The following is a 22,105-nucleotide window of genomic DNA, read 5'->3' as shown; positions in this document are numbered from 1 at the left end:
ACGGGCGCGAAAACGGGGTAACCGAGCTGAGCGGCTCCCTTTGTTTCTTCCGAACGAAGTCGCCGCCGATCTCTCGTAACGTCATTCGCGCGTCGACGACACGAGTGTTCCGTTTAAACGATATGTTTGTGGAGCTCATGCGATCGCCTCGCAACAGCGACTGCCGGCGAATAAGATATTGATAACGCCGAGAAGGCAATCAATACACGGTTCGGGTCAAGACGATTCGCGGCCGAGATCGAGTTATCGCGAGTCATTCGCTCGAGGCGGCTCTCGTTATCCGATTATACGATTTATTTTACGAGTATACGCGACGGGCGGAAGTAGAACCACGGGGGTGGGCGGCGGTTCCAAGTGGATAATAGCGCGAGTAGATATAGGGTGAATGCACCGGGTATGCACCAGCAAATGGACAAATACGCGCTTACGTTACGTTAGTGAGGCAAATACCTGACTGTCAGCCGATATGTATATGTACGGTATATGTTTTACGTGACATATTGTACGAATGTAGAAACATATTTTGGCTGTAAATTGAAGTTGAAAATAAGCATAGATACAATTCGAGATGGTTATCCATCTAGAAATATGTCAACTTTATAAATGATGGCACGCTTTTGCAACATTTTTTATTGGCGTATTCATAAAAACGCATTCCAACCTCTTATAAAGCATAATAAATGGCATAAAAAATGGAAAATAAAAAAGAAAACACGGAGATTTTATAAATTGTTCAAATTGACGTTCTTCGGCATTGATGAATGGTACATTGCCATTTAAAATGGATCAAGTAGCCGTATGAAAAATATTATGGATGTTTTTTTATGTGTTCACATGTATCATTAATACATCGTATTAATTCAACTCGAATATTAACTTTCTTTTCGTGTACTAAACTTTCGATCTTTATGTTTTCTTTCTCATTTTCCATTTGTGATAAAATATGTCCTAAGAAATTGTAAATATTTAATGTTAATTGTATATGTAAATTGTATTATTTATAAACTTTAAACACTTGTAGATGGAAAAACGTTTCGAATTGGAGCCGTGTTTGTAAGATATTCTCTATTTCAATGAATGTTGCATTTATATACAGAATATGTATGTCGAGTTGTAACTGCACGTATGAGTGCGCGTATGACTGAATTGAGTTATATATATAATATACATTAATATCCAATTTAAGGAAAATACAGCCAAATGTATTCATAATGATTTTTGTCCGTTTTCTTGAGCTTGTTTATTAAATACTCGTTTTGACTTGATGGGGAAACAAGAATTATGGATGGACAACGTGGACAAATTGTGAATAAACGATTCCATTACACGTAATTTGAAGAAAACACAGTCAATTGTGCTAATGCCGATCATTGTTTATCTTTTCGACGCATCTGATGAAAACAGTTTAAAATCACAGTTCTTTACTTTATGAACATCGTATTGTCGAAGTCACTGTTGTTTTCTTTTTCTACATTTTTTCCGACAGAGACATTTTCAGTTCCGATTTCCACGCGGAGACGCTGATTTATTCTGTATTCTTGCCGACGGCCGATCTCGACGAGATCGTACCGTGTCGCCACGCGCTCTGAATGCAGAGAATGTAAAAGTAAGAACTTGGCAATAAGAGGTTGGAATGCGTTTTTATGAATACGCTAATGTATGGTAAGCGTGCATAGTGTGTGTACACGCCGACACGCTCGCACTGTACAGAGACGTTACGATTCGTCGTTAACCGACATTAATGATAACCGATCGTCTGTTCGGCGACACGAGAAAGACATCGGATTGTTTGGGAAGCCGGCGGGATATCGACGCTGCAAATAATCCGGTTATTAAGAGCCTTATCTGCGATATTGATTTTGCCCGGCGGTGTATTTTACCGAATCGTCGCTCCGAATAAGCGTTCTCGCCGAACGAATCGGTCGAAGAGAACGAACGGCGTCTTCCCGTCGTGGTTGTTCGATTAAAAATACGCGTGTCACACGCGGCGAGCCAAGGTGAATGGCAACACATCGTTGTCGCGTCTCCCGAATCGATTACTCGACACGCGCTTGTCCGTGCATGGTTGAGCAATTACTCCGCAAATTGTCCGTCATTGTGGCGAAGAACTGACCTTCCTCACGTCACTTTTACGACCGTCGCGGATTATTGAGACGTCGCGACACATTACGATAACCAAGAGGCGTAAAGCTGGATCCGCTTCCTGTCTTGTCGTCCTCTCTCAGGGTCGGCCTCAAGCCGTTAAAGCCGCAATTAGCGATTCCCGGCGTTAGGCCAGATGAACGTAGTGCACCGTGAATGTCACGTGTCTCCGACGTTCATTCTAACACAGACCATTCTAACCGGCCACGCGTGCCGTACGACGACGACGACGAATGTGCGCGTACTAAAATAACACAGGATATATTCGGTGATAAACGAAGCTCGGCGAAGAGAACGATACCCGTTGCCGGTGATTGCGGCGATCCGAAATTTTCGCGCAGCTTTCGAAGCTTTCGACACTCGATTCTCTCTCTCTCTCTCGTGGCACAAACGTAATACTCGGATACGTTCTATGGAATTTTTACTATTTTTACGGCAAACCAAAGGGACCGCTCCCCTCGTTATTGAAGTGGAATTATAATTATACATGGGTAAAAATTTCCACTGAAATTTTTTGTCACTTCAACACGGGGGAAAGTGTTAAAAGCTACATGAATTAATATATTCATCCCGTTAATATATGTTGACAAAGTGAATGCGTTTTAACATTATATTTGTATACTTTTACACAAATGTTACTCTGTATAACACGATCTCCATATTAAAATAATGCAACATATTTTACTGAGAAATTTTATCGACATGTAGCCTACTTACAAGCGAAGAACGAGAATATTCTACGAGCAAAGTGAACGTATTGTGATAATTCGCGAGGATGAAGGAAACGTTAACCTCCGTCAAGGAGAGATCGATCGATCCGCGACGAAGGATATCGCGGTGCGCGCCAAATTGCGTCCGCCGCCGCACATCCTGTGCCACGAGTGTCGAGGCCACGGGGTGACGCTCGAGGAAGCGGGCGGAAAAGAAGCCCGAGAAATTTTCGGGTTTCTCGTAGAAGAACGGGTTTTGGTCGGGCATGGGTTTCGTTTACGTTGCCATAGGCACCGGCAACGTACGCTCGATTACAATGGTGGATACGTCGGTGTCCCGTTCCGTAAGGGCACACCACAATGAAGCGTAACCTAAGCCCCGACACGACGTAGATGGACCGTGTCTTCGTTCCGTTCACGGTGTAGAATTACCCGGTCTGCGCCGCCCCGGGAGATTTTCGCCCGTATTCAGATCTCGAGAGCTTCCCAGCGGCGAAAGAAATTTGATGTGTCGCCGTTCCTCTCCCTCGCGGGAATTTGATCGCCGAAATACGTCAAGCCGATAAGAGTCTCTTGCCGCTAATGGAATAGCGACGTTCGCTCTCCTTCGGCATGTATGCGGCGCCACGATAAGGAGCGCTGCCAAACGACATGAATGAAAAACGACACGGTGCTCCGGCCAATACAGGCGACTCGTGTCTCCCGCGAGATTTAAGGGACGATACAATTTCCGCTCAACAATCGGCCGCCCTGGACGTGGACGTTATTGCGTCAAGGAGCTGGCCGGGACAGCGCCTCGAGACAGTATCGAGACGCTTCGCGGCCGGGTCGTTCGTTGCCAAACGGAAGACGATCGTCCGTCGTGAGAGTGAAGAGAAGAATCAAATTCACTATCGAATGCCGTATTCACGAAGCGGCGTGACATGAGATGCCATTCCCAGGGCGGGAATGAAGGACACGCGCGACACACGCGTCTCCCCTAATTTCGCGCTTCCGAGGTTCGCGCTCGAAAGTGGAGTTCTGGGTTAATTCGCTTTCGCGCACTTATATCGTTCAGTGCGCGCGACGGTACAAGCGGGATTCAATAATACCCCCGACTCTCGTGTGTGTGACAAATCGTGCGTTACGGACCCTCGCAGCCGACGCGGATGATTTCAATCAATTAGGGACGCTCGTTCGCCTAAATCAATTATCCACTCCCCACCCTGCGCGGCGGGGCATAATTTATAGGATTATTAGGCACTTACCAAACTGATTCCAACCTTAGCCGATCGATTTTCGGCCGCGATGGGGGATTAAAGACCGCTCGTTTCTGCGTTTCTCTCTCTCTCTCTCTCTCTCTCTGCGAATTCGCCGGTAGTCGCTTAAATAAGACCTACCTGGAGTCGTACAGTAACGACACTGATTTCTGATCTTTTCCCGCCGACTCGCTTCACTATGATGCGATAACCACGCTCTACGTGTATTATTACGCATGATTGCCTGCTGCTTTTTCAATATTTTTACAGATGTTTCTGGATAATAAAATTCTCGGCAAGATAGTGGAGAACGTTCGGCTCGCGCGAACTGCTCGGCTTGGGTTTCTACGGTGGGCAGATTAAATAAATATTTTCTTCGACTATCGGCGCGTGATGATGAGACGCTAAGGAGACGATACCCTCGCCGACGATCGTCCTCGGGATCGTGCTTGAGAAATATCGCTCGAGCCGACGGAGCGCGCTCGAGTGTCCTCGGTTTTATTTCGAACACACGCGTTGTCCTTATTACAAGAGTCGCGTTGATTGTGTACACTTGTATCTACAAATTGCGCGTTATTGGAGACGTGAATTTGATTACGGGTAAGCGGAGAAAGACATGTGTCTCTCGGATGGTCTGATAACACTTTTACTTGAGACGCGAGCGCGCGCGAGGAACGTCTCCTTCCGCGTCGTCGAACGCGGAACAAGCGAGTCGGGGGAACCAAGACGGAAAACAATGTTTCCGATAAATTACGTGTTGCGGCTCAAATATCTGCAGCGCGAAAGTTGGTGCATTAACGCTACGTAACGTGAATCATGCTGTGACTTCGTAGTAAACGTCGCATAAGCAGTCTCCTCGAACCGCTACTCGTAATAGGATTACTTTTTCAAGGAAAACGCCACTTCACGCGTCATTAATACTTCCCCTCCCGATGGCTGACTAATCATTCACCTGAGATCGCGCGTCCCGCCCGTGAGGTGACGGTATAGCAATAAATTCGTATCTAAAATTCAAGCGCAATTATCAGTGCGCTATAGCGAGTAACTTTGCCCGCTCGAAACAATTACGCAGTGCGCTGCAAGCGCGCAGTATGTGCAAATGTGGTCAGATAACAATATGCGGTTATTGGCGCGCAAACATTTACACGATAATACGTAACTATACACGGCACTGCGCGTGGAATTTTTGTTGAATAATAATATAGCACATTAATAGCGTAACTTGCTACACTTGTATCGCGCGATTAGGATATATTCACACTGAAATGAAAATTTATATATGACAGCAAAATAAACTAGTCATTCGATCAGATATAACCTCGAGGTTTAAGCTGATTATACATTAATTTACCGTACATACAAGAAAACAGAAAAAATTGTCCCATACTGGCATATGAATTTTCAACGCTGCAGCTTTGATTTGATATCGTTTAGCAAAATATTTTCATTTTCTGATCCTCTCTAGACTTGTACAGAATCCGTTAGGACACGTTATGCGGGCCTAGAAAAAATCAATTATTTTCAAGAGACTCAAAATGAATGTAACACATTTTGGTAACATAAATGTTGACGAATATTGTACAACTGTAGGTTTTTTTTTAGAAAGTTTCAAACATTCTTCAAATATCTCCTGAAATATTGGCAAGAGAAAGCACTTTTCCATCGTAAAATTACGCTTATTTTATCCAGAAATTTAGTTATTATCTCGCCTCGTAAATAAGAACACAACATAATGTGAAATTACTTATTTCGTGGCATGTTCTTTTAGCGTATTAATATATATAATACTACCATCACTATTTAAAATAACATAATATGTAATATAATTTTAGTAGTGTGATAGATATAATTGAAAGTTAACGTGTTGAACTTGTTTCAATACCGTTTATTTACGACTTATATAATTGCTATTGTAACCATACGGATGCTTATCACATTGTAAAGAAACAATCATGCGTTCCAACTTCAATTATTTCTCTTTTTTTATTCTTTGTTCATTTCGCTAATTTGCGAAATATATTATTTATTTCAGTGATTTGAAATTTGTTTGCAAAACCTCTCCGATGTTAACGTATAATTGCGTACGTAAAATTTTTCAACAAGTGCGAATATATTTGTTTCGCTTTACATGTAAAATGCGATATCGCCTGTATGCAGAAATTAATCACAGGACAGACACGAAAAAGTGCAAATACTTTGAGTAAACGATATTTTCAGCATTTATCGATGACGTTTACCGATGAATGATAAAATAACAATAAATGATGAGAATTTACGATTATTTGACTATGGGACGTCATAAAAATACATTTGTATCAACTTGTGGGGGGACTTGAAAAGATGATTTTTGGGTAAGAAATGTTGGTCTCAGATTAATGTACCGTATGTGCGCGTCTATGAAAACAGCAGAAAGACGGATTCGTTATGTTTGTGACATAGGCCAGTGGTCGGAATTATTTGCACTTCTGTAAAGTGATTTTCAAGGACTACGTCTACTTTGTTCCCCTTGCCTCTCCCGCTCGTCCTTTGAACCATGCAACTGACAGTTGTCACGCTCAGCCTCAGATCTGTCAACTTCATAGGATTTGCAAGACGCTCTATAATTTCTGAAAAGTTCTTATTGAAACTAGTCCTCAATGCGTGTTATTTTTATACGCTATCAACACAATTATACTGTTAAAATTACAACGATAGAACTGTAATTTCGATAAAAACTTTTCAATAACTAAGAAGCGCCTCACAGGTCTTATATAAATTTGTCGGACCTGAGGTCACGCGTTGCAACTGCCAATCGGCTCGACGGGGGAGTGAAAGAGAGGGAAAGGTAGAAAGTAGGTACTTGAAAATCACCTCAAAAGTGCAAGTAACTCCGACTACTGATATATATATTATAGTGTCTGGGCAACGACGTACAGTTCGTGTCGTTGCTTTCCGAAATTTTCCATACCGCCTTAAAATTGTTTCGACGTTATAAGTATATCCTAGCCGGGCAAGACTGTAATAGTACTTTTTCGACTCATGAATATTTATATTTTGGGGAAAAATTGGCAGCGTGTGTGATTCGTTCGCGAGTTGCCGTCATTTCCGCCGGAACACTGTAATTATAAATATTGCGCGAGCGATATCGGATAGCTGTTATTTCTAACTTATTCGGCTTTCTTTCGCATTAGCGATTCAGTCTGACGAACGAGACACTCACATACCATCGTAGACCGCGAAACAACTTATTCATCCGTCCAATATCCTCGTGATCAGTAGAAAAAGCCGCTTACGCGCGTGGCTAAGCGAAAGTGAGAGTAAGGCAATAATCCGAGAAGCAATAGATATCTCCGAGAATTGATGCCCGCGTGGATAATTGTGAAACGTCTAAACCGGTCGATGACGTTTCTGCACGATCTTTCCTCCGCAGAAATGTCCCCTCTTTTCACTACTTCACCTGCGTCTCGATAGAATTTCCACGCTGAGCTTCCGCCGCAAGGGCGCCCGAAGGGACACGGTCTCGACACGGTGTCCGGCAAATCCGAGAGGAAAGATCGATTCCGATTCGGTCCACGGAATTCGCGGATGGCGGCCGAGAGGCAGACGACGGCTGCTGGGCCACGGTAAACCCTGGGAGACATCCTGGATCTGGGTTAATTCGGAACGAGACGCATCATCCTGTGCCGCTCTCCGTCGTCCGCCGGATATCGATCGCGCCGCGCAGACGACGAGCCTCGGTAACGAACCGGAAACCGATCGTATGGCAGCCCGCGATCCAGGAAAGCGGCTGCACGTCAGACAGCCGCCACTAGAGCGGCCAGGTGGAAGGGCACCCGTCGCTGGAAACCGACACGGCGATCGCGGCGGCCAGGAAACCCGGATGACGAGGAGAGGAAGCGACGAAGCTATATCGCGCCTTGCTCCTTGGCAGTTGCGCGTGAACCATCGAGCGGTGCGGAGCGCTCTCGTTGGTGCCGACGTTGGTGATCCTGTTGGCCGGTCGGCCGCCGATGGTGCGACGTGTTGGCGCGGAATAAGAGGGACCAGCGGCGGCCACGAGTTCGCAAAGCGAAGTCCAGCATTCGTCGAGATCGCAGCTCACGGTATTGATTGATCGGCTCTTTAATTGCGGGGCAAAATCGACGTAGCTTTCGAATTGTCGTGCTGCCGAGACGCACAGAATAGTGACGTCGCGTCTCGCCGGTATCGCGCATGTGAATCTACCTGTAGCATCGTCGTCGAGTTATCGCGAGATTAAGATACACGTAGGCGAGGAGGAAAGAAAAGAGGCTGTGCGCGGACGAAAGCGGGGTGTCTGGAGGAAGGCGACCCGGCGAAGTTCGTCCTGCCGGCCGTTCTCGCGACCGGTTTCGCTCAGCCGATTGTTGTTGTTGTCCCCGCGCTCGAAGTGCGTTCGAAGTTGTCGAGGAGAAAATTCGCATCCCGGGTTATCATCAGACGCGCCAACGTGGGCTTCTTCTGCGCTCGGCTCCTTCGGGCGAGCGATCGACCTTGATCGCACACACGTTCCGCTATCGATTTATCGCGCTCCGGCAAATGTTCGTCGCGGAACATATCGCTCCATTGTGCCGTAGGCAAGGAAAAAAATCCGGTTTAACGCCGCGCGGTATTGCGTACGGATTAAACGTTCAGCGCGAGAGAGTCGTGTTGATCGGCTCTTCTCCTCGGGAGATGAAGACGCGATGGAGAGAGCGCGGCTGTGTGACGTCCTTTATGGAAGCGCGTAAACAACATTCGCGGCACGATGTATCGAGGAACGGAGAGAGAAAATAACGGGATGCGACGCGTCGCCTCGGAGAAGAACGATAAGGAATTGGTTCGTCCCCCGCTCGTCCCGTCCGTCGAGAGCCTTTTCGTAATTTGCGCCGCTAATAGCGGCGGCCGCGTCTCCAGGAAATCTGCAATCATCTTACCTGTCCGGGGGAGTATGAACGCGGCGGATAAATCTTGTCATTACTGGCACGGGGCGTACGCTCTGATGATATCTCTCGTCGTCCCCGCTCGGGCCGAGATGCCGCGCCGAGGGAAATCGCGCGCAGGCTCCTCAAATATGTCCTACATTCTTTTTACGACGTGAAATCTGCACGGCCGATTATTTCGCGCGCGCGCTCGCTCGCCCGCAACGTGGAAGCGCAGGTACGACGAGATACCGCGCGACGACGAGCGCGAATAATTTACGGGCGGAGAGTAAATTGCGGGCGAACGCGGCGAACATGTGGACAGGTGTTTATCTTGACGATTCGCGGGCGCAAGTTTGTTTGTCGAGCCCCCCCTCGGTGCCTTTCAATTTAAGCGCAGGTGAAGAAATTAGTCAGCACGCGTGAGAACGTGGTTGACATCATCGTACCTGTGTATTCGTTGTATACCTGCGACGAGCCGGCCAGGCGCGCGGACTTTCCGCGTGTTCCGTCTCGACGATCGGACGACAATTTTTACGTTAGCTACTTATTGCTGTTGTTATTTATTATAATCGTTATTAATGTTATTTTTTATTACCATAGCAGAAGGTGTGCGAGAGAATTGTTTATATCCGAGGAATATTTGGTTAATTATAAAATAAAGAGAATACACGCGCGCACACACGAAATTTAATTGGTGCAAGAGTTTACATTTCTCATTACGGTCGACGATTCGTTCCGCCCTGTAATTAAACGTGAAACGTTTCTACATGCGATATAATGCCGGGCGTAGTTGGATAAATATCAACGCGAATCTCGTTTACGCGATCGCGTAAATAAATCCGGATTAATTCTTGCTGCGCATTTTCCCGGGGCGAAGGCGCATTCGCCCTTCATTTATAATTTCTGGCATAATGTCCGACGGGCGAGTCACACCGGGACGATTTATAGGGGAAAATTGTGCCAATTTCATTTCATTTGCCACCACCGACGGCTCGTATCATCAGAGCCGTCTTTTATTCAAGTTACGCCGTTGTCGTCTTGGTTAGTATGCGCAGTGTTGTGATTGTTGCGAGATTACTTTACGACAGATCGCCGGTGCAAGAACCTTACATCAATTCAGGCACGCCACTCGCGTTTCCTTGACACGCTCACTCGGAGCGTTCGGAACGTGAAATTACTTTCAATGATCGGTTACCTTCACCCGGTTTGCGTGGGACAAAAAGTTTTCTCGGTACGGCGAACTCGCAAAAATCCCCGTTGATTTTTGTCCCGGTGCGTTCGAGTACTGGTTTCCTCGATTTTGCCGGCAGTCACAGGCACTTCCTCGATCTCTCAAGACTCAAACGACACACGTACGTATTGGACGTCCGGTGAAAATACGTATTTTATCTCGGTCATAAATCTGAGACTTTATTTCTTTATCTATCCCGATTAATTCCTACGTACAGGTCGCATTTTATACGTAAAGCGAAACGAATGTACTCGCGCGCGCGCGCGCGCGCGCTTGTTGAAAAATTCCCCGTACGGAATTGCGCGTTAATATCGGAGGGACTCTCGCAAACGAATTTCCCAACGAAATCGCATCGTTGAATCGAATAATATATCTCGCAAATTAGCGAAATGGACAAAGGAAACACAGAGAACGAGAAAGAGTTGAAATTGGGACGGCGTAATCGTTACGCGTAATCGTTTCGTTGCGATGCGATAGGCAACTCGTGCCGCGTTACAGCAGCAATTACACGATAAGTCTGCGTAAACGGTGTCGGGCGAGTTCTAGTTCTTCGTATGAGGTACTAAGTGTCGTCTATATTAGAGTATTCTTCACGTCTATTTATTAACAATGTTCGCGATGACGATGATGGTTGCAGCTTTGTGCGCGTATATAAATTTGAAACGGGTTGAATCTTCTTATTACCATCACTTTCGCAGACACGTACATTACTACCCGACACCTTCGCGTCATTTATGTAAGCGTCGGTTGAAGCGTCGCGCGACCTTCTGCGGCGGCGTTTAGGTGAGTCGTCGTATGAGTAATGACGGGACACTGTTATACGCGACGCATACTTGCCGTCGTTACAAATAAATACACGAGAAGAAGTTTGTGTATACTTGGCATACAACATATCGCACATGATGTGCCTCGGAACCTCGGTTTTTGATTCCGGCGGTCGTTAAAATCAGAGGCGAGAGCAGATTCGGCGAAATCCTCCATCGGGAGAAAAAAAAATCCGGCCGACAGAAAACTACCACTGTTCACCGAATCCTATCGGTGCCCAATATTACGTACGATCGAGGCAAAAATCCCAAAAAGAAGCGAAAGCGACATTTAATCGATTTCCTCATTTAATTGCGCTCTAAGTCCCGATTGCAGTCACCGACGTGTCTAAAAAGCGATTGCAAAGCTAAATAATAGAAGCTAAAAAGTAATACAGTCGCAATAAGGACTGAATTTGTAGGGAAACGATGCGGTCTGATTGCGCACGAGAGCGGATAGTGAGAGAAACAACGTGAACCGATCGAAGTCGCACACGAGACCGGTCGTAATTAGCGTGTAATGAAGCTTCAGCCGAGTGACGAATGACACTGACGAGTGTCTTTCTCTCTTCAGGCTCGCGCATGATATGACCCAGTCTCGCGAGGTCCTGGCGATGATGGACGCGCACACGACCACGTTCGGACGCAAAAGGGGTTGCACGATTTCCCGGTGCGGCGCCTTCCTGTTGGGCGCATTCTTCCTCATCTGCCTGGTCGCCACCGGCCTGCTGGTGTACCACTTCGCGCCCTGCCTCGAGGAGAAGCAAGCGAAGCAATGCGACGAGACCTTGAGCCCGATCTTGATGAGCGCGAGGAAGTTCTCGGCGACGTCCGCGAAGAAAAAGGTGGACGTGAGATTGCCGCGAGCCGTCGTGCCCGATTCCTACGAGGTCTGGCTGATACCGTTCATATGGGAGGGCAACTTCACCTTCCACGGCGAGGTAAGCCTCAATTTTTCAATTCGCGTCCGCACAAACGCTTATCACGATTGTGTAGTACACTGTCTTGAGGAGAAAGTGATATTATGACCGCCCCTATTTATATTTTGTGTAATAACTTTGTTAATAATCAATAGTTTAAATTGAACTTAACGATTGCATTCGTCAAAGTGCCGTTCAATCGATTCTAGACTCAAAGTTATGAAATATTTATTATTTAGGACGTTATTTATAAAAATATGGCGACACTGCAAAATGAGTCGAAGAGAAATAGAGGTAATAGTGCGACTAAAATAGATTGAAAAATTTGTTTTGTTTAAAAAAATACGGTGTTTTGTTACAAATTTATATATATGTACGATATTATGTATCGGAATAATCTTCGTTATTATTGATGACCTTACATCGTTTATCAGGCAATTGTCGAATCAAGTTACTTGTCTCACTGCGCATTCACCAACAGCAAATCATTTTTATGGCTTCGCAGCAACATTTTTTGGCAGTTAAATTGCAAAAAGAATGCAGTGCCAAGTATATGCTTCATCGATAGCGATGCCATTTACTAAAGTTATATTTATTATTTTGTGATGTTACATGATGTTTTGTAAACATAGATAGCAGCTCCTTAAAACCACAATTGAGCAAACAAATATTAAATTTAAAACGCTTATTAGAAATGAGCAAAATAAAAGACACCAAATTAATTTACACACCTAAGAGTCGTTTCAATTTCGAATAAATTTATCTAATACACAGATATTTATTAGTATCTGATAGTATCTAAAGAACGTTCTCATATGGAATTAAACTGTGAGAATACAAAAAAGTTACTAATATACTATTGAAGAACATATATCAGTCATTTCTTCGAATTTTGATAGTTTATTTCCGCACGGGAACGCTCTTCAGATACTTATCCATTAGATAAATTTATCCGGAGGTGGGACAACCGGTTCTAATAGACAGATAGATCGTTTCATTAAAGACGAGTGATGATGGATGTTAATCTTTTCGTGTGAAATATCGCGCGTCGTTTCCGAATCGGTAAGCGCTAAGTGTCACCGAATAATATATCTTTACTTTTTATTCGACACTGCGAGATTTTCTCACGACTCGCGAAGTTGTATCACGACCGAACCGGTGCGAGCCGGTTCGGCCGTCGTTACCACCGTCGACTTTCTAGCGCGAATCGAAAGCGCCATGTTTTTCTACGTACTTAATTCCCAATTCGATACATGCGTACTGTTACAACGCCGTCACGAAAAGAGGCGCGCGCGTGCCGCGCTTGACGCAACCATTCACTTTCATATACATGCCGATACCATACGGGAGAGAACGGACCTAGGCGGATCACGTGCGCTCCGATCTCCTGACTTTCCGCCAAAGTTTCGTTTTCGTTCTTTTCACTTTCCTGCCAGCCACCTTCCCGTCCGGCCCGGTGATCTCTCGAATTTCGAGTGAGAGAGAATGCGTTTGACCTCAGGGCTGGATTCATATCGCGAATCAAATTGAGTTTCGCAGCTTTACGGCCACGTTTAGAGAACCCACTATGCGTATTTTTCATTAATTAGAGTGCCAATTAATATTCCGGGATGTAATCAGGCACCGGTGAGCTTAACGGCAGCTTCATGCGCGATTGAAAATATAATATTGATGAATTCATTCGGAAGAGAGGAGGAGGAGGAGAGAAAGAGAGAGAGAGAGAGAGAGAGAGAGAATGTATGTTAAACGCGTTATCACTTTGTCTTGCTGACAATATAATTATCTTATCCAGGTGAAAATTTGGGTAAACGTGACGAAGAATACGAACAACATCACGTTACATGCGGTCGATATGAACATCGATAGGGATTTTACGAATATCAAGGAGTACACGAGTGAGTACATGAGTGACAACAAGACTAAGGTAGTCGGGGTCGTAGAACAGAAAAATGACACCGAGCGACAATTCCACGTGATTAGAACGTCGGACACGTTGATGGTGGGCAAACAGTATGTGGTGCATCTCAAATTTGTCGGCCATCTGAACGATTACCTACAAGGTTTCTACAGGAGCTCGTACACCGTCGGCAATGAGACGAGGTAAACATATATCGGCATCGGCAGGCTTTTAGCAGTGGAGTTTTGCCCAGTTAAAATTTCAAGTTAGAATTAATTAACAGGCACGTGAATTTGGTCTATGATTAAAAATTAAAGATTCGCAACATAAAAGATGAGGAATTTGAGACTAAATTAGATTTGATTCAGAAGAGCGGCTGGTAGATCACTCACGCCGAATTCTATCATTTTTAATCGTCATTGTCGGATTTACCGTCGCGAAATATTTTCGTTAGAGGTGATTCGCGCGAGTGATTATCTTTCGGACGTTCTCTCGTTGCGGTTGCGTGTTTAGCTTGGGTACAGACTCAAACAAGGGCTCATCTCGGCTGTTTGCCAAAGGTATCTCGGTTCTGCATTATAGATGGATCGCCACGACTCAGTTCCAACCTACAGATGCACGCCGTGCCTTCCCCTGCTTCGACGAGCCGGCTCTGAAAGCCAAGTTTCAAATCAACATAGCGCGTCCCAGAAACATGACATCTATCTCGAATATGCCCAGGAGAGGGCAACCGATGCCAGTGTGAGTAACCATGTTGTATTTCCCGGTCAGACGTTATCGTGATGTTACCGTCTTGTCGTTCCTTAAATCTGATCTATAATTCCATGTTTTTTAGATAATTTTTGAGTATTTGATCGCGATTGAAATCGTAATCACGATGTTTCGGCTCTCAATTCAGATATTTCAAGAACGATAAAAAATGTTGTGGTAAATTTAACACGTTTCTAATGTTCCACAATACTCATGGCCCACACAAATTTTTTAATTGTTAATTTAACACAAGGCGAATATGTTGAAAAGTAACACAAATATTATGTCAAAAATTAACAGGAAATTAATATCCATAATTTGTTAATCGACATTGAAGTATAAAATTTATTTTAACACTTATACATGTTGAATAACTAACTACTCAACACAGAACATATATTGAGATAACATATATACAATATGTTAAATTAACGGGTATGTTAAAAATTTAACGTACAAAATTAATGCAAAAATTTTAACAAGAACCGATTTTAACACAAATATAAAATGTTCTTTACGTGTGTGCGCAAAAGGATATGAGGACAAGATATGAAATCTTACGTAATGAAATTGAAGTCTTAATTACAAATTTCGTAAAATTAGCACCGACAGACAAAACTCATAAAAAAAAATGTCGTCGTCGATTAAGTGCGAAAATAGCGATTATCAGAAATGATATCTTTCCATGGTATTGTTTTGAGTGGATTAATTTTCTCGTAATTAATTTCTAGAGAGATTATCTGAGGAAACTCTTGTTTTTTTTTTCCTTCAGACCCGGCTTACATACGTACGTGTGGGATCATTACGAGCGTTCGGTACCGATGTCTACGTACTTGGTGGCCTTCATAGTTTCCGACTTGGATGTACAGAAATCGGAAGATGGGAACTTCCGAGTTTGGGCGCGCCACGAAGCCATTAACCAGGCGCAGTATAGCTTGAATATCGGTCCGAAGATACTCAAATATTTTGAGGAGTATTTCAAGATCAAATTCCCTCTGCCAAAGATGGATATGGTTGCACTACCTGACTTCTCCGCCGGCGCTATGGAAAATTGGGGCTTGATCACTTACAGGTAAGGATGTTAGACACGCCACCGACGTTATCTGTAATTATCCGAAATACGATCTAATTACTGCACGAGGAGAGTAAGACGAGAACATTCCGTCAGTTTCGTTACTTCGGCAAACATAATATTACAGAATGAATTCTGACGGTGAACGATCGTATTATCATTTGGTCTACATTTCCACATTAAACTACTACATCTAGCAGTTTATTATCAAATAAATATAATCGAGCGTCGCCATCGCTTCATCTAGCTTGTGTACTTAGAGCTGTCGAATGATACTCGAGAAGATAGAACAACGGATGACAAATGTTTCTGGCATTTTTATCTCAATAAATAGTGAGATTATTATCTCAATGATAAGAACTATTCGACGTGTATCACTTGACTAATGAATGCTGTGAATTATGATCTTATGCTTGCTCGTGATATAATGAGACTGAAATTACTAGTGAAATCAAATTGACGATCAGCACATATGTATATACCTTTTTTTTCCTTTTCTCTCTAATTCGTTTTGCCGTCCAGAGAAACCGCGATGTTGTACCAGGAAGGTGTTTCGACCAGTAGCAATCAGCAGCGCGTGGCTACCGTGGTATCTCATGAGCTCGCGCATCAATGGTTCGGAAACCTGGTGACACCGAGTTGGTGGACGGATCTATGGTTGAATGAAGGTTTCGCCAGTTACGTGGAGTACATCGGCATGAATGCGGTAAGCGCCGTTCAGTTCAACGATGATATTGAAATTGCGGTTGAAGTTTGGAGCGATCTTCGAGCGAAAATTTAACAAATTTTTCTTCCAAGTTTAACCTCGGTAGAAAAAAACCAAGATATGCAAGAAACAATAAGATCGTGCAAGATGTGTCTGCCGTATTAATAATGATTTAATATTTAAAAAATAAACAGGTGGAGCCATCGTGGCGAGTCTTGGAACAGTTCGTCGTTCACGATCTTCAAAATGTATTCGCCCTGGACGCTTTGGAGTCTTCTCACCCTATATCCATCGAAGTCGGCCATCCCGATGAAATCAGTGAAATTTTCGACAAAATCTCCTATGGGAAAGGTACTTGACGATTTTTTTTTTTCCAGTCAACACGACGTTCCCGCACAACTGATCTAATCCTATCTACCGGAATTGTTACAGGCGCCTCCATAATAAGAATGATGGATCATTTCCTCAGCACGGAAGTCTTCAAGCAAGGTCTGACTAATTATCTGAATGGAAAGTGAGTGGAAATTATAATGCCTTCGACCTTTACGATTCTTTGCATGCGAAGCGAGTTTAAACATACGTGCAATGATAACGATTCTAAATATACATGCAATATATAATATATGCAATACATTAAATATTCCTGCTTAACCCGTAGAGCCTACCAAAGCGCCGAGCAGAATGATTTATGGTACGCTCTGACAGAGCAAGCTCACAAAGATAAGGCGCTCGATTCAAGCGTGACCGTTAAGCAAATCATGGACACTTGGACTCTGCAAACCGGCTTTCCCGTGGTCACTGTTACGCGAAACTACAACAACAGTAGTATGACACTCAAGCAGGTATGTGAATGGTGAACAAACTGAGCGAAGCGCGTCAGTGAACGGACGTTGAAGTTTCTTTCTTCGAGGTGCCAATGCGATCCTTACACAGTCTATATCCGCTCGTTAATTTATCGCGGGCGTTATTTAGACTATTGACTTTTTTTTTTCACACGTCGTCTTTTTCGTCACAGGAACGCTTCCTGCTTCGCAACAGCAGCACGACGACCACATCTCAGTCGGAGCCGCTATGGTGGGTACCTATCACTTACACGACCGAGAAGCAGTTAAATTTCAACAACACTCAACCCTCGACGTGGATGAAGGCGGAACGCTCGATCACCCTGAACGATTTGGACGCTCTCCCATCTCAATGGATACTTCTCAACGTGCAGGAGACTGGTAATTACATGGCGATCAAGTACTTACAATTACGAATACCAATTCCTCCGCTACGAAAATTTACTTCGAGTGTATATGATTTATCGTTCGCCCGGGACATTTGTTTTCTGACCCATCCTGATCGTTTCTGAGAAAATTAATTTTTGAAAAGTCTCGAACTCACACCTGCTTGATAGTGTGCGAATACACGGCGTGTAAGCGCGACATTAAGCAATATAATTGATTTATTTGACAGGATATTACAGAGTGAATTATGACAGGACAAATTGGCAGATGATAATCAAGCAGTTGAACAAGCAAAATTTCAAGGACATTTCGACGATCAATCGGGCACAATTGATCGACGACGCTCTTAACTTGGCTAGAGCCGGCAAGCTCGACTACAATATCGCTCTCGACGTTACGTCTTACCTAGCCCACGAGACGGAATATTTGCCTTGGGAAGCCGCCTTTAATGCCTTACATTACCTTGACGACATGCTAATCAAGACTCAGGGCTATGACAAGTTCAGGGTAAATATTCATCGAAGACGCACGCTGAGGTGTACACGAGAAACTCTAAGCTCCGGGATTTTGTAACTCTTCATGATGCTCTCCGAGAAACTTTCCAAAGTATATCGCTAAAAATGCGCGAATAAGGAAGATTAGCAGTAATTCAATTTAATATTTATTAAATTGAATTATATCAACTGTACATTAACGCACCTTGTATCTGGCTCTTAAAGGCTTGAATTATAATTATGATTGGTTATCGAAAAGAGCCTTCGTTCGTTACTCTTTCAATATCTTTCAGTTGTACGTGTTAAAACTGTTGGACAACGTGTACAAACAAGTAGGCTTCACTGACAAAACAGGGGATCCTCAGCTGACGGTCTTCACGCGAATTAACGTTCTAAAGTGGGCCTGCGAGTTCGGCCACGACGACTGCCTCGTAAATGCCGTGCAACAATTCCGCAATTGGCGCAACACTCCTAATCCGGAAGTCAATAATCCGTAAGTGGAGACGTACGTGTCGCGATAAGAGAGGACATTACGTCGCGCTACGAGCCCATGAATTATTTATCAGCTCGCTGTCGTATCCTCCGATATGCAATCGGAGCGATTGTGATGATCGAGTTGTGTGATTCATCCGAACGATGTTGGTTATCTCGAGCCAACCGCTTCGCCATGTACTCCTGCTTTCAAACACTCGAAACCCTCTTCGGGTTATTTGTGGCGATAACAAACAGGCGGTAGCTTCGCCAGTACGCAAACTAGGATCAAACATTTGAAGTCGCACACAGAGAGAAATCATTTATTGGCACAGCAAATTTTACTTACTGTCGCAACAAAATCTGTCAGTTACCATATGGACAGAAACAAAGCGACTTGTTCAGAATATTAATTGCCATTCACTGGATTATTTTGTTGAATCTACAAATTATTATGCTGCAAGAACAAATTATTATAACGCAGAAAAACGCTATTTTGTTTTAACAGCAAGTTAACGTGTCCCAAGGGACAAATTCACACGGCAGAATATTTTCTACTCCTAGCAACAAAACCGTTTCTGCTCTAATTATGGATAATTCGCTAATTTGGTTAGTATGCCAACTAAATTTCATTATTGCTGTCGCAACGAATATGCAGTGGCAATAGACAACGATTGTTTGACTCCGTTACGAAAGCAAAATTATTTTTCTCCGTGTAGAATGGCGTTGGGCTGAGGTCTTAACTTTTAAAGAAGAAGAAGAAGATGATGATGATGATGAGGAGGAGGATGATAACAATAGTCAATTAAGTCACGCGTATTTCTTTCTCTCTGACGAAAAGTCTTATCGTTGTAGAATCTCGCCGAATTTGAAGGGTGTCGTCTATTGCACGGCTATTCGAGTTGGCGGACAGAGCGAATGGGAATTCGCTTGGCAACAATATCGCTCGACCAACGTCGGATCAGAGAAGGATCTGCTCTTGCAAGGGCTAGGCTGCACGAGGGAGCCGTGGCTGCTAAATCGATACTTGGACTGGAGCGTTACGGAGAATTCGGGCATCAGGAAGCAGGACGCCGCTCGAGTGTTCGGCGCGGTAGCCACCAACGTCGTCGGACAGCCGATCGCGTTCAACTACTTCAGGAACAAGTGGTCGCGCCTCAGGGAATAGTGAGTTGTCGAGATGAAAAAAATCGGTTCCACAGTTCGTTTGTTGTCGTGTCGCAAAGAGCTGGTTTTTTCTCAGAGTAGCTACGTAATGTGATTGACTTATCCTCATCGCAGATAAGATGCTGCCGAATCTCGAGCATTCCATTCGCCGAAACGCGTAATGTAAGATCGCTCTTTTGTCACTTTCAGTTTCGGATCATCGCTGTTAACCATCAATAACATCGCCAAGTCGGTCACCAAGGGAATAAACACGAAATATGAATTGAAAGATGTGAGTTACACTTTGGAAGTAATTTAACAAGTTATACAGTATTATTAAATAAAATATTGACGTGTGACTTGATTGAATAAGTTCCGAGAATTTATATTCAAATCCGCGTGATCTACGTATGTGGATCTTTTACCCGCTAATTTCATAGTTTTGCATTCGGATGAAAGAAAAATTCGGTACGTCTTGACTTTTCCTAATATTAAAAAATTAAAAAAGTGCGATATATCAATTAATAGAATATTTCTTGGTTCCAACTAAATGTTCGGCGTGAGCACATTCGCCGAATGATTTTTCCTCACCGCGCTCACGAGGAATTAACTTCCACGGGATACCGTGTCAACCTTTTTTATGTTTCCAGCTGCTGGAATTCGCGACCGAGCACAAAGACGAGCTCAGTAGCGCGACACGAGTGATCCTCCAAGCGGTGGAGCAAGCGGAAGCCAACATACGATGGATCGACAACAATCACGCGACTATACGCGACTGGTTGCGAAGGAACACCGCATAATAACCATGTTCGGCAGAAATTTAGTCTTCCGTGGTACCGAGTTCATTCGCGGAGCGATGCTTTCCGGGCGACAAATTGACATTACGCGTGCGAATATAATTCTCCGAGTTTGCCGAATTAGCGCGCGCGGAGATTCGTCCATCCGCACACAGCGCGGATCATTACGGCCGGGACACGCGGGATGGAATCGCCAAATAGTCTAATCGGATTGTACAAGAAGATATTATATGTGTTTTTGTATGTATTTGTAAATATATGTACGGCCAGCATTGTATCGTATGTATATGGTATTTATGAGGATAACAAAACGGGCTAGCTCCCCGGTGTACGCGCGATTCACATTCCCTTTTATCCTTCGCTAGTCGAAGGGGAATATTTTGAATATCTCCCGAGTAATAATGCGTTAAGGATCTCTTTACGGTGTAAAAGTGTATTTTGCATCTTGCATCGCGGTCTATATCGTTCCGGGCCCGAAGAACTTCGGCGTGAAAATATAATATAATTCGTTAGTAACGGAGATGTGATTCGGGGTTCAAGGTGAAAGTTAATGACGGATACTGCGAGAGGCGCGGATTCATCGGGAAATTTCTTTACTTTTCAATTGTACACGTGTTTTGTTCTTGAGAGTTCAGCTGAACAGTCATTGATAAACGCACTATTGAAACACGTGATAGATAACTGTACGTTGGATCAGCATATATTTGTTGAAAAAAAGAGGAATAATAAAGAATTGAAGCGGCGATCGTCACGAATCACCCGAGAAACTAGTGATTGAGCGCACTGACGTTTTTTAATGCAACAAATTAGTTATGCGTAAAAGAGAATGTTACTTCGTCCGATTAATGAGAGTCGCTTTTGTCCGGCGACTCGTTACGATATATGTTGAAAATGACTATTGTGAATCGCCTATCAAGGAGGATAATAAAAGGACTTATACACACGATACGGCCGACTCGTTACGCACATGTTAAAAGTCGCTTAAGAAGTCGAATATTATCTATAGGGTGATCTAATCTACTTTATGTACTTAGAATCTCGAAGAATTCTCCAATTGTCGATTCGTGCGAACATGAGAACCTTGTACGTGCGATCGATTGCCGAACGATTCGCGTACGATGAGATTCTAATTATTCATTAAGAGTTTGCAATGCGACCTATATTTTATAACAGCAGGAAAACACAGCGTATACCGAAGATATGATACCGCATTATTTTGAAAAACGTTGCATGTTGCACAACTTATGGATATAATAAAATTGTATCGATTTTTACAAACACTTCGCCGTATGAGTTATTATTTAATTTCTTTTATTAGCACATTATCAACAAAAGTATATTCTCTTACTGTTAATATATTACTGCTTTAATGCTATGAACGCACGCATGTAAAGCAGCCGTCGGAGATAAAATATATATAGTAACTTATTTTTATTAATATTAGTACAAATTACATACACGCATATATCGTTATTTATATCATCGTATAATAATCTTATAGTAAAAATATGTACCAACTTTGTTTGAACAAAACTTCGCGTTTTCGATGAAATGTTTTTTATTTACTATTAAATGATGAGCAGAATGTCGTTTCGATC

The 22,105-nt window shown here is 43.6% G+C and overlaps 1 protein-coding gene across 1 annotated transcript; it reads left to right on the top strand.

Moving 5' to 3' along the window:
• Window positions 1–7,949: 7,949 nt before the first annotated feature.
• On the top strand, window positions 7,950–21,787 carry LOC106743147 (aminopeptidase N-like). Its single transcript, XM_014616705.1, is given in 16 exon segments — window positions 7,950–8,112; window positions 8,115–8,172; window positions 11,600–11,966; window positions 13,738–14,045; window positions 14,425–14,583; window positions 15,365–15,664; window positions 16,187–16,370; window positions 16,565–16,721; window positions 16,803–16,884; window positions 17,029–17,212; window positions 17,386–17,593; window positions 17,829–18,106; window positions 18,387–18,586; window positions 19,420–19,731; window positions 19,921–20,002; window positions 20,361–21,787. Coding segments are annotated over 16 exon segments (3,192 nt in total). The 3' UTR covers window positions 20,511–21,787.
• The last annotated feature ends 318 nt before the right edge of the window (window positions 21,788–22,105 follow it).

This window comes from Dinoponera quadriceps, unplaced genomic scaffold (genome assembly GCF_001313825.1).
Source record: "Dinoponera quadriceps isolate SergipeBrazil2010 unplaced genomic scaffold, ASM131382v1 scaffold942, whole genome shotgun sequence".
NCBI classification, from domain to species: domain Eukaryota; kingdom Metazoa; phylum Arthropoda; class Insecta; order Hymenoptera; family Formicidae; genus Dinoponera; species Dinoponera quadriceps.
The sequence above is the reverse complement of the archived record's forward strand: the minus strand, read 5'-3'. Positions and strand labels throughout refer to the sequence as shown.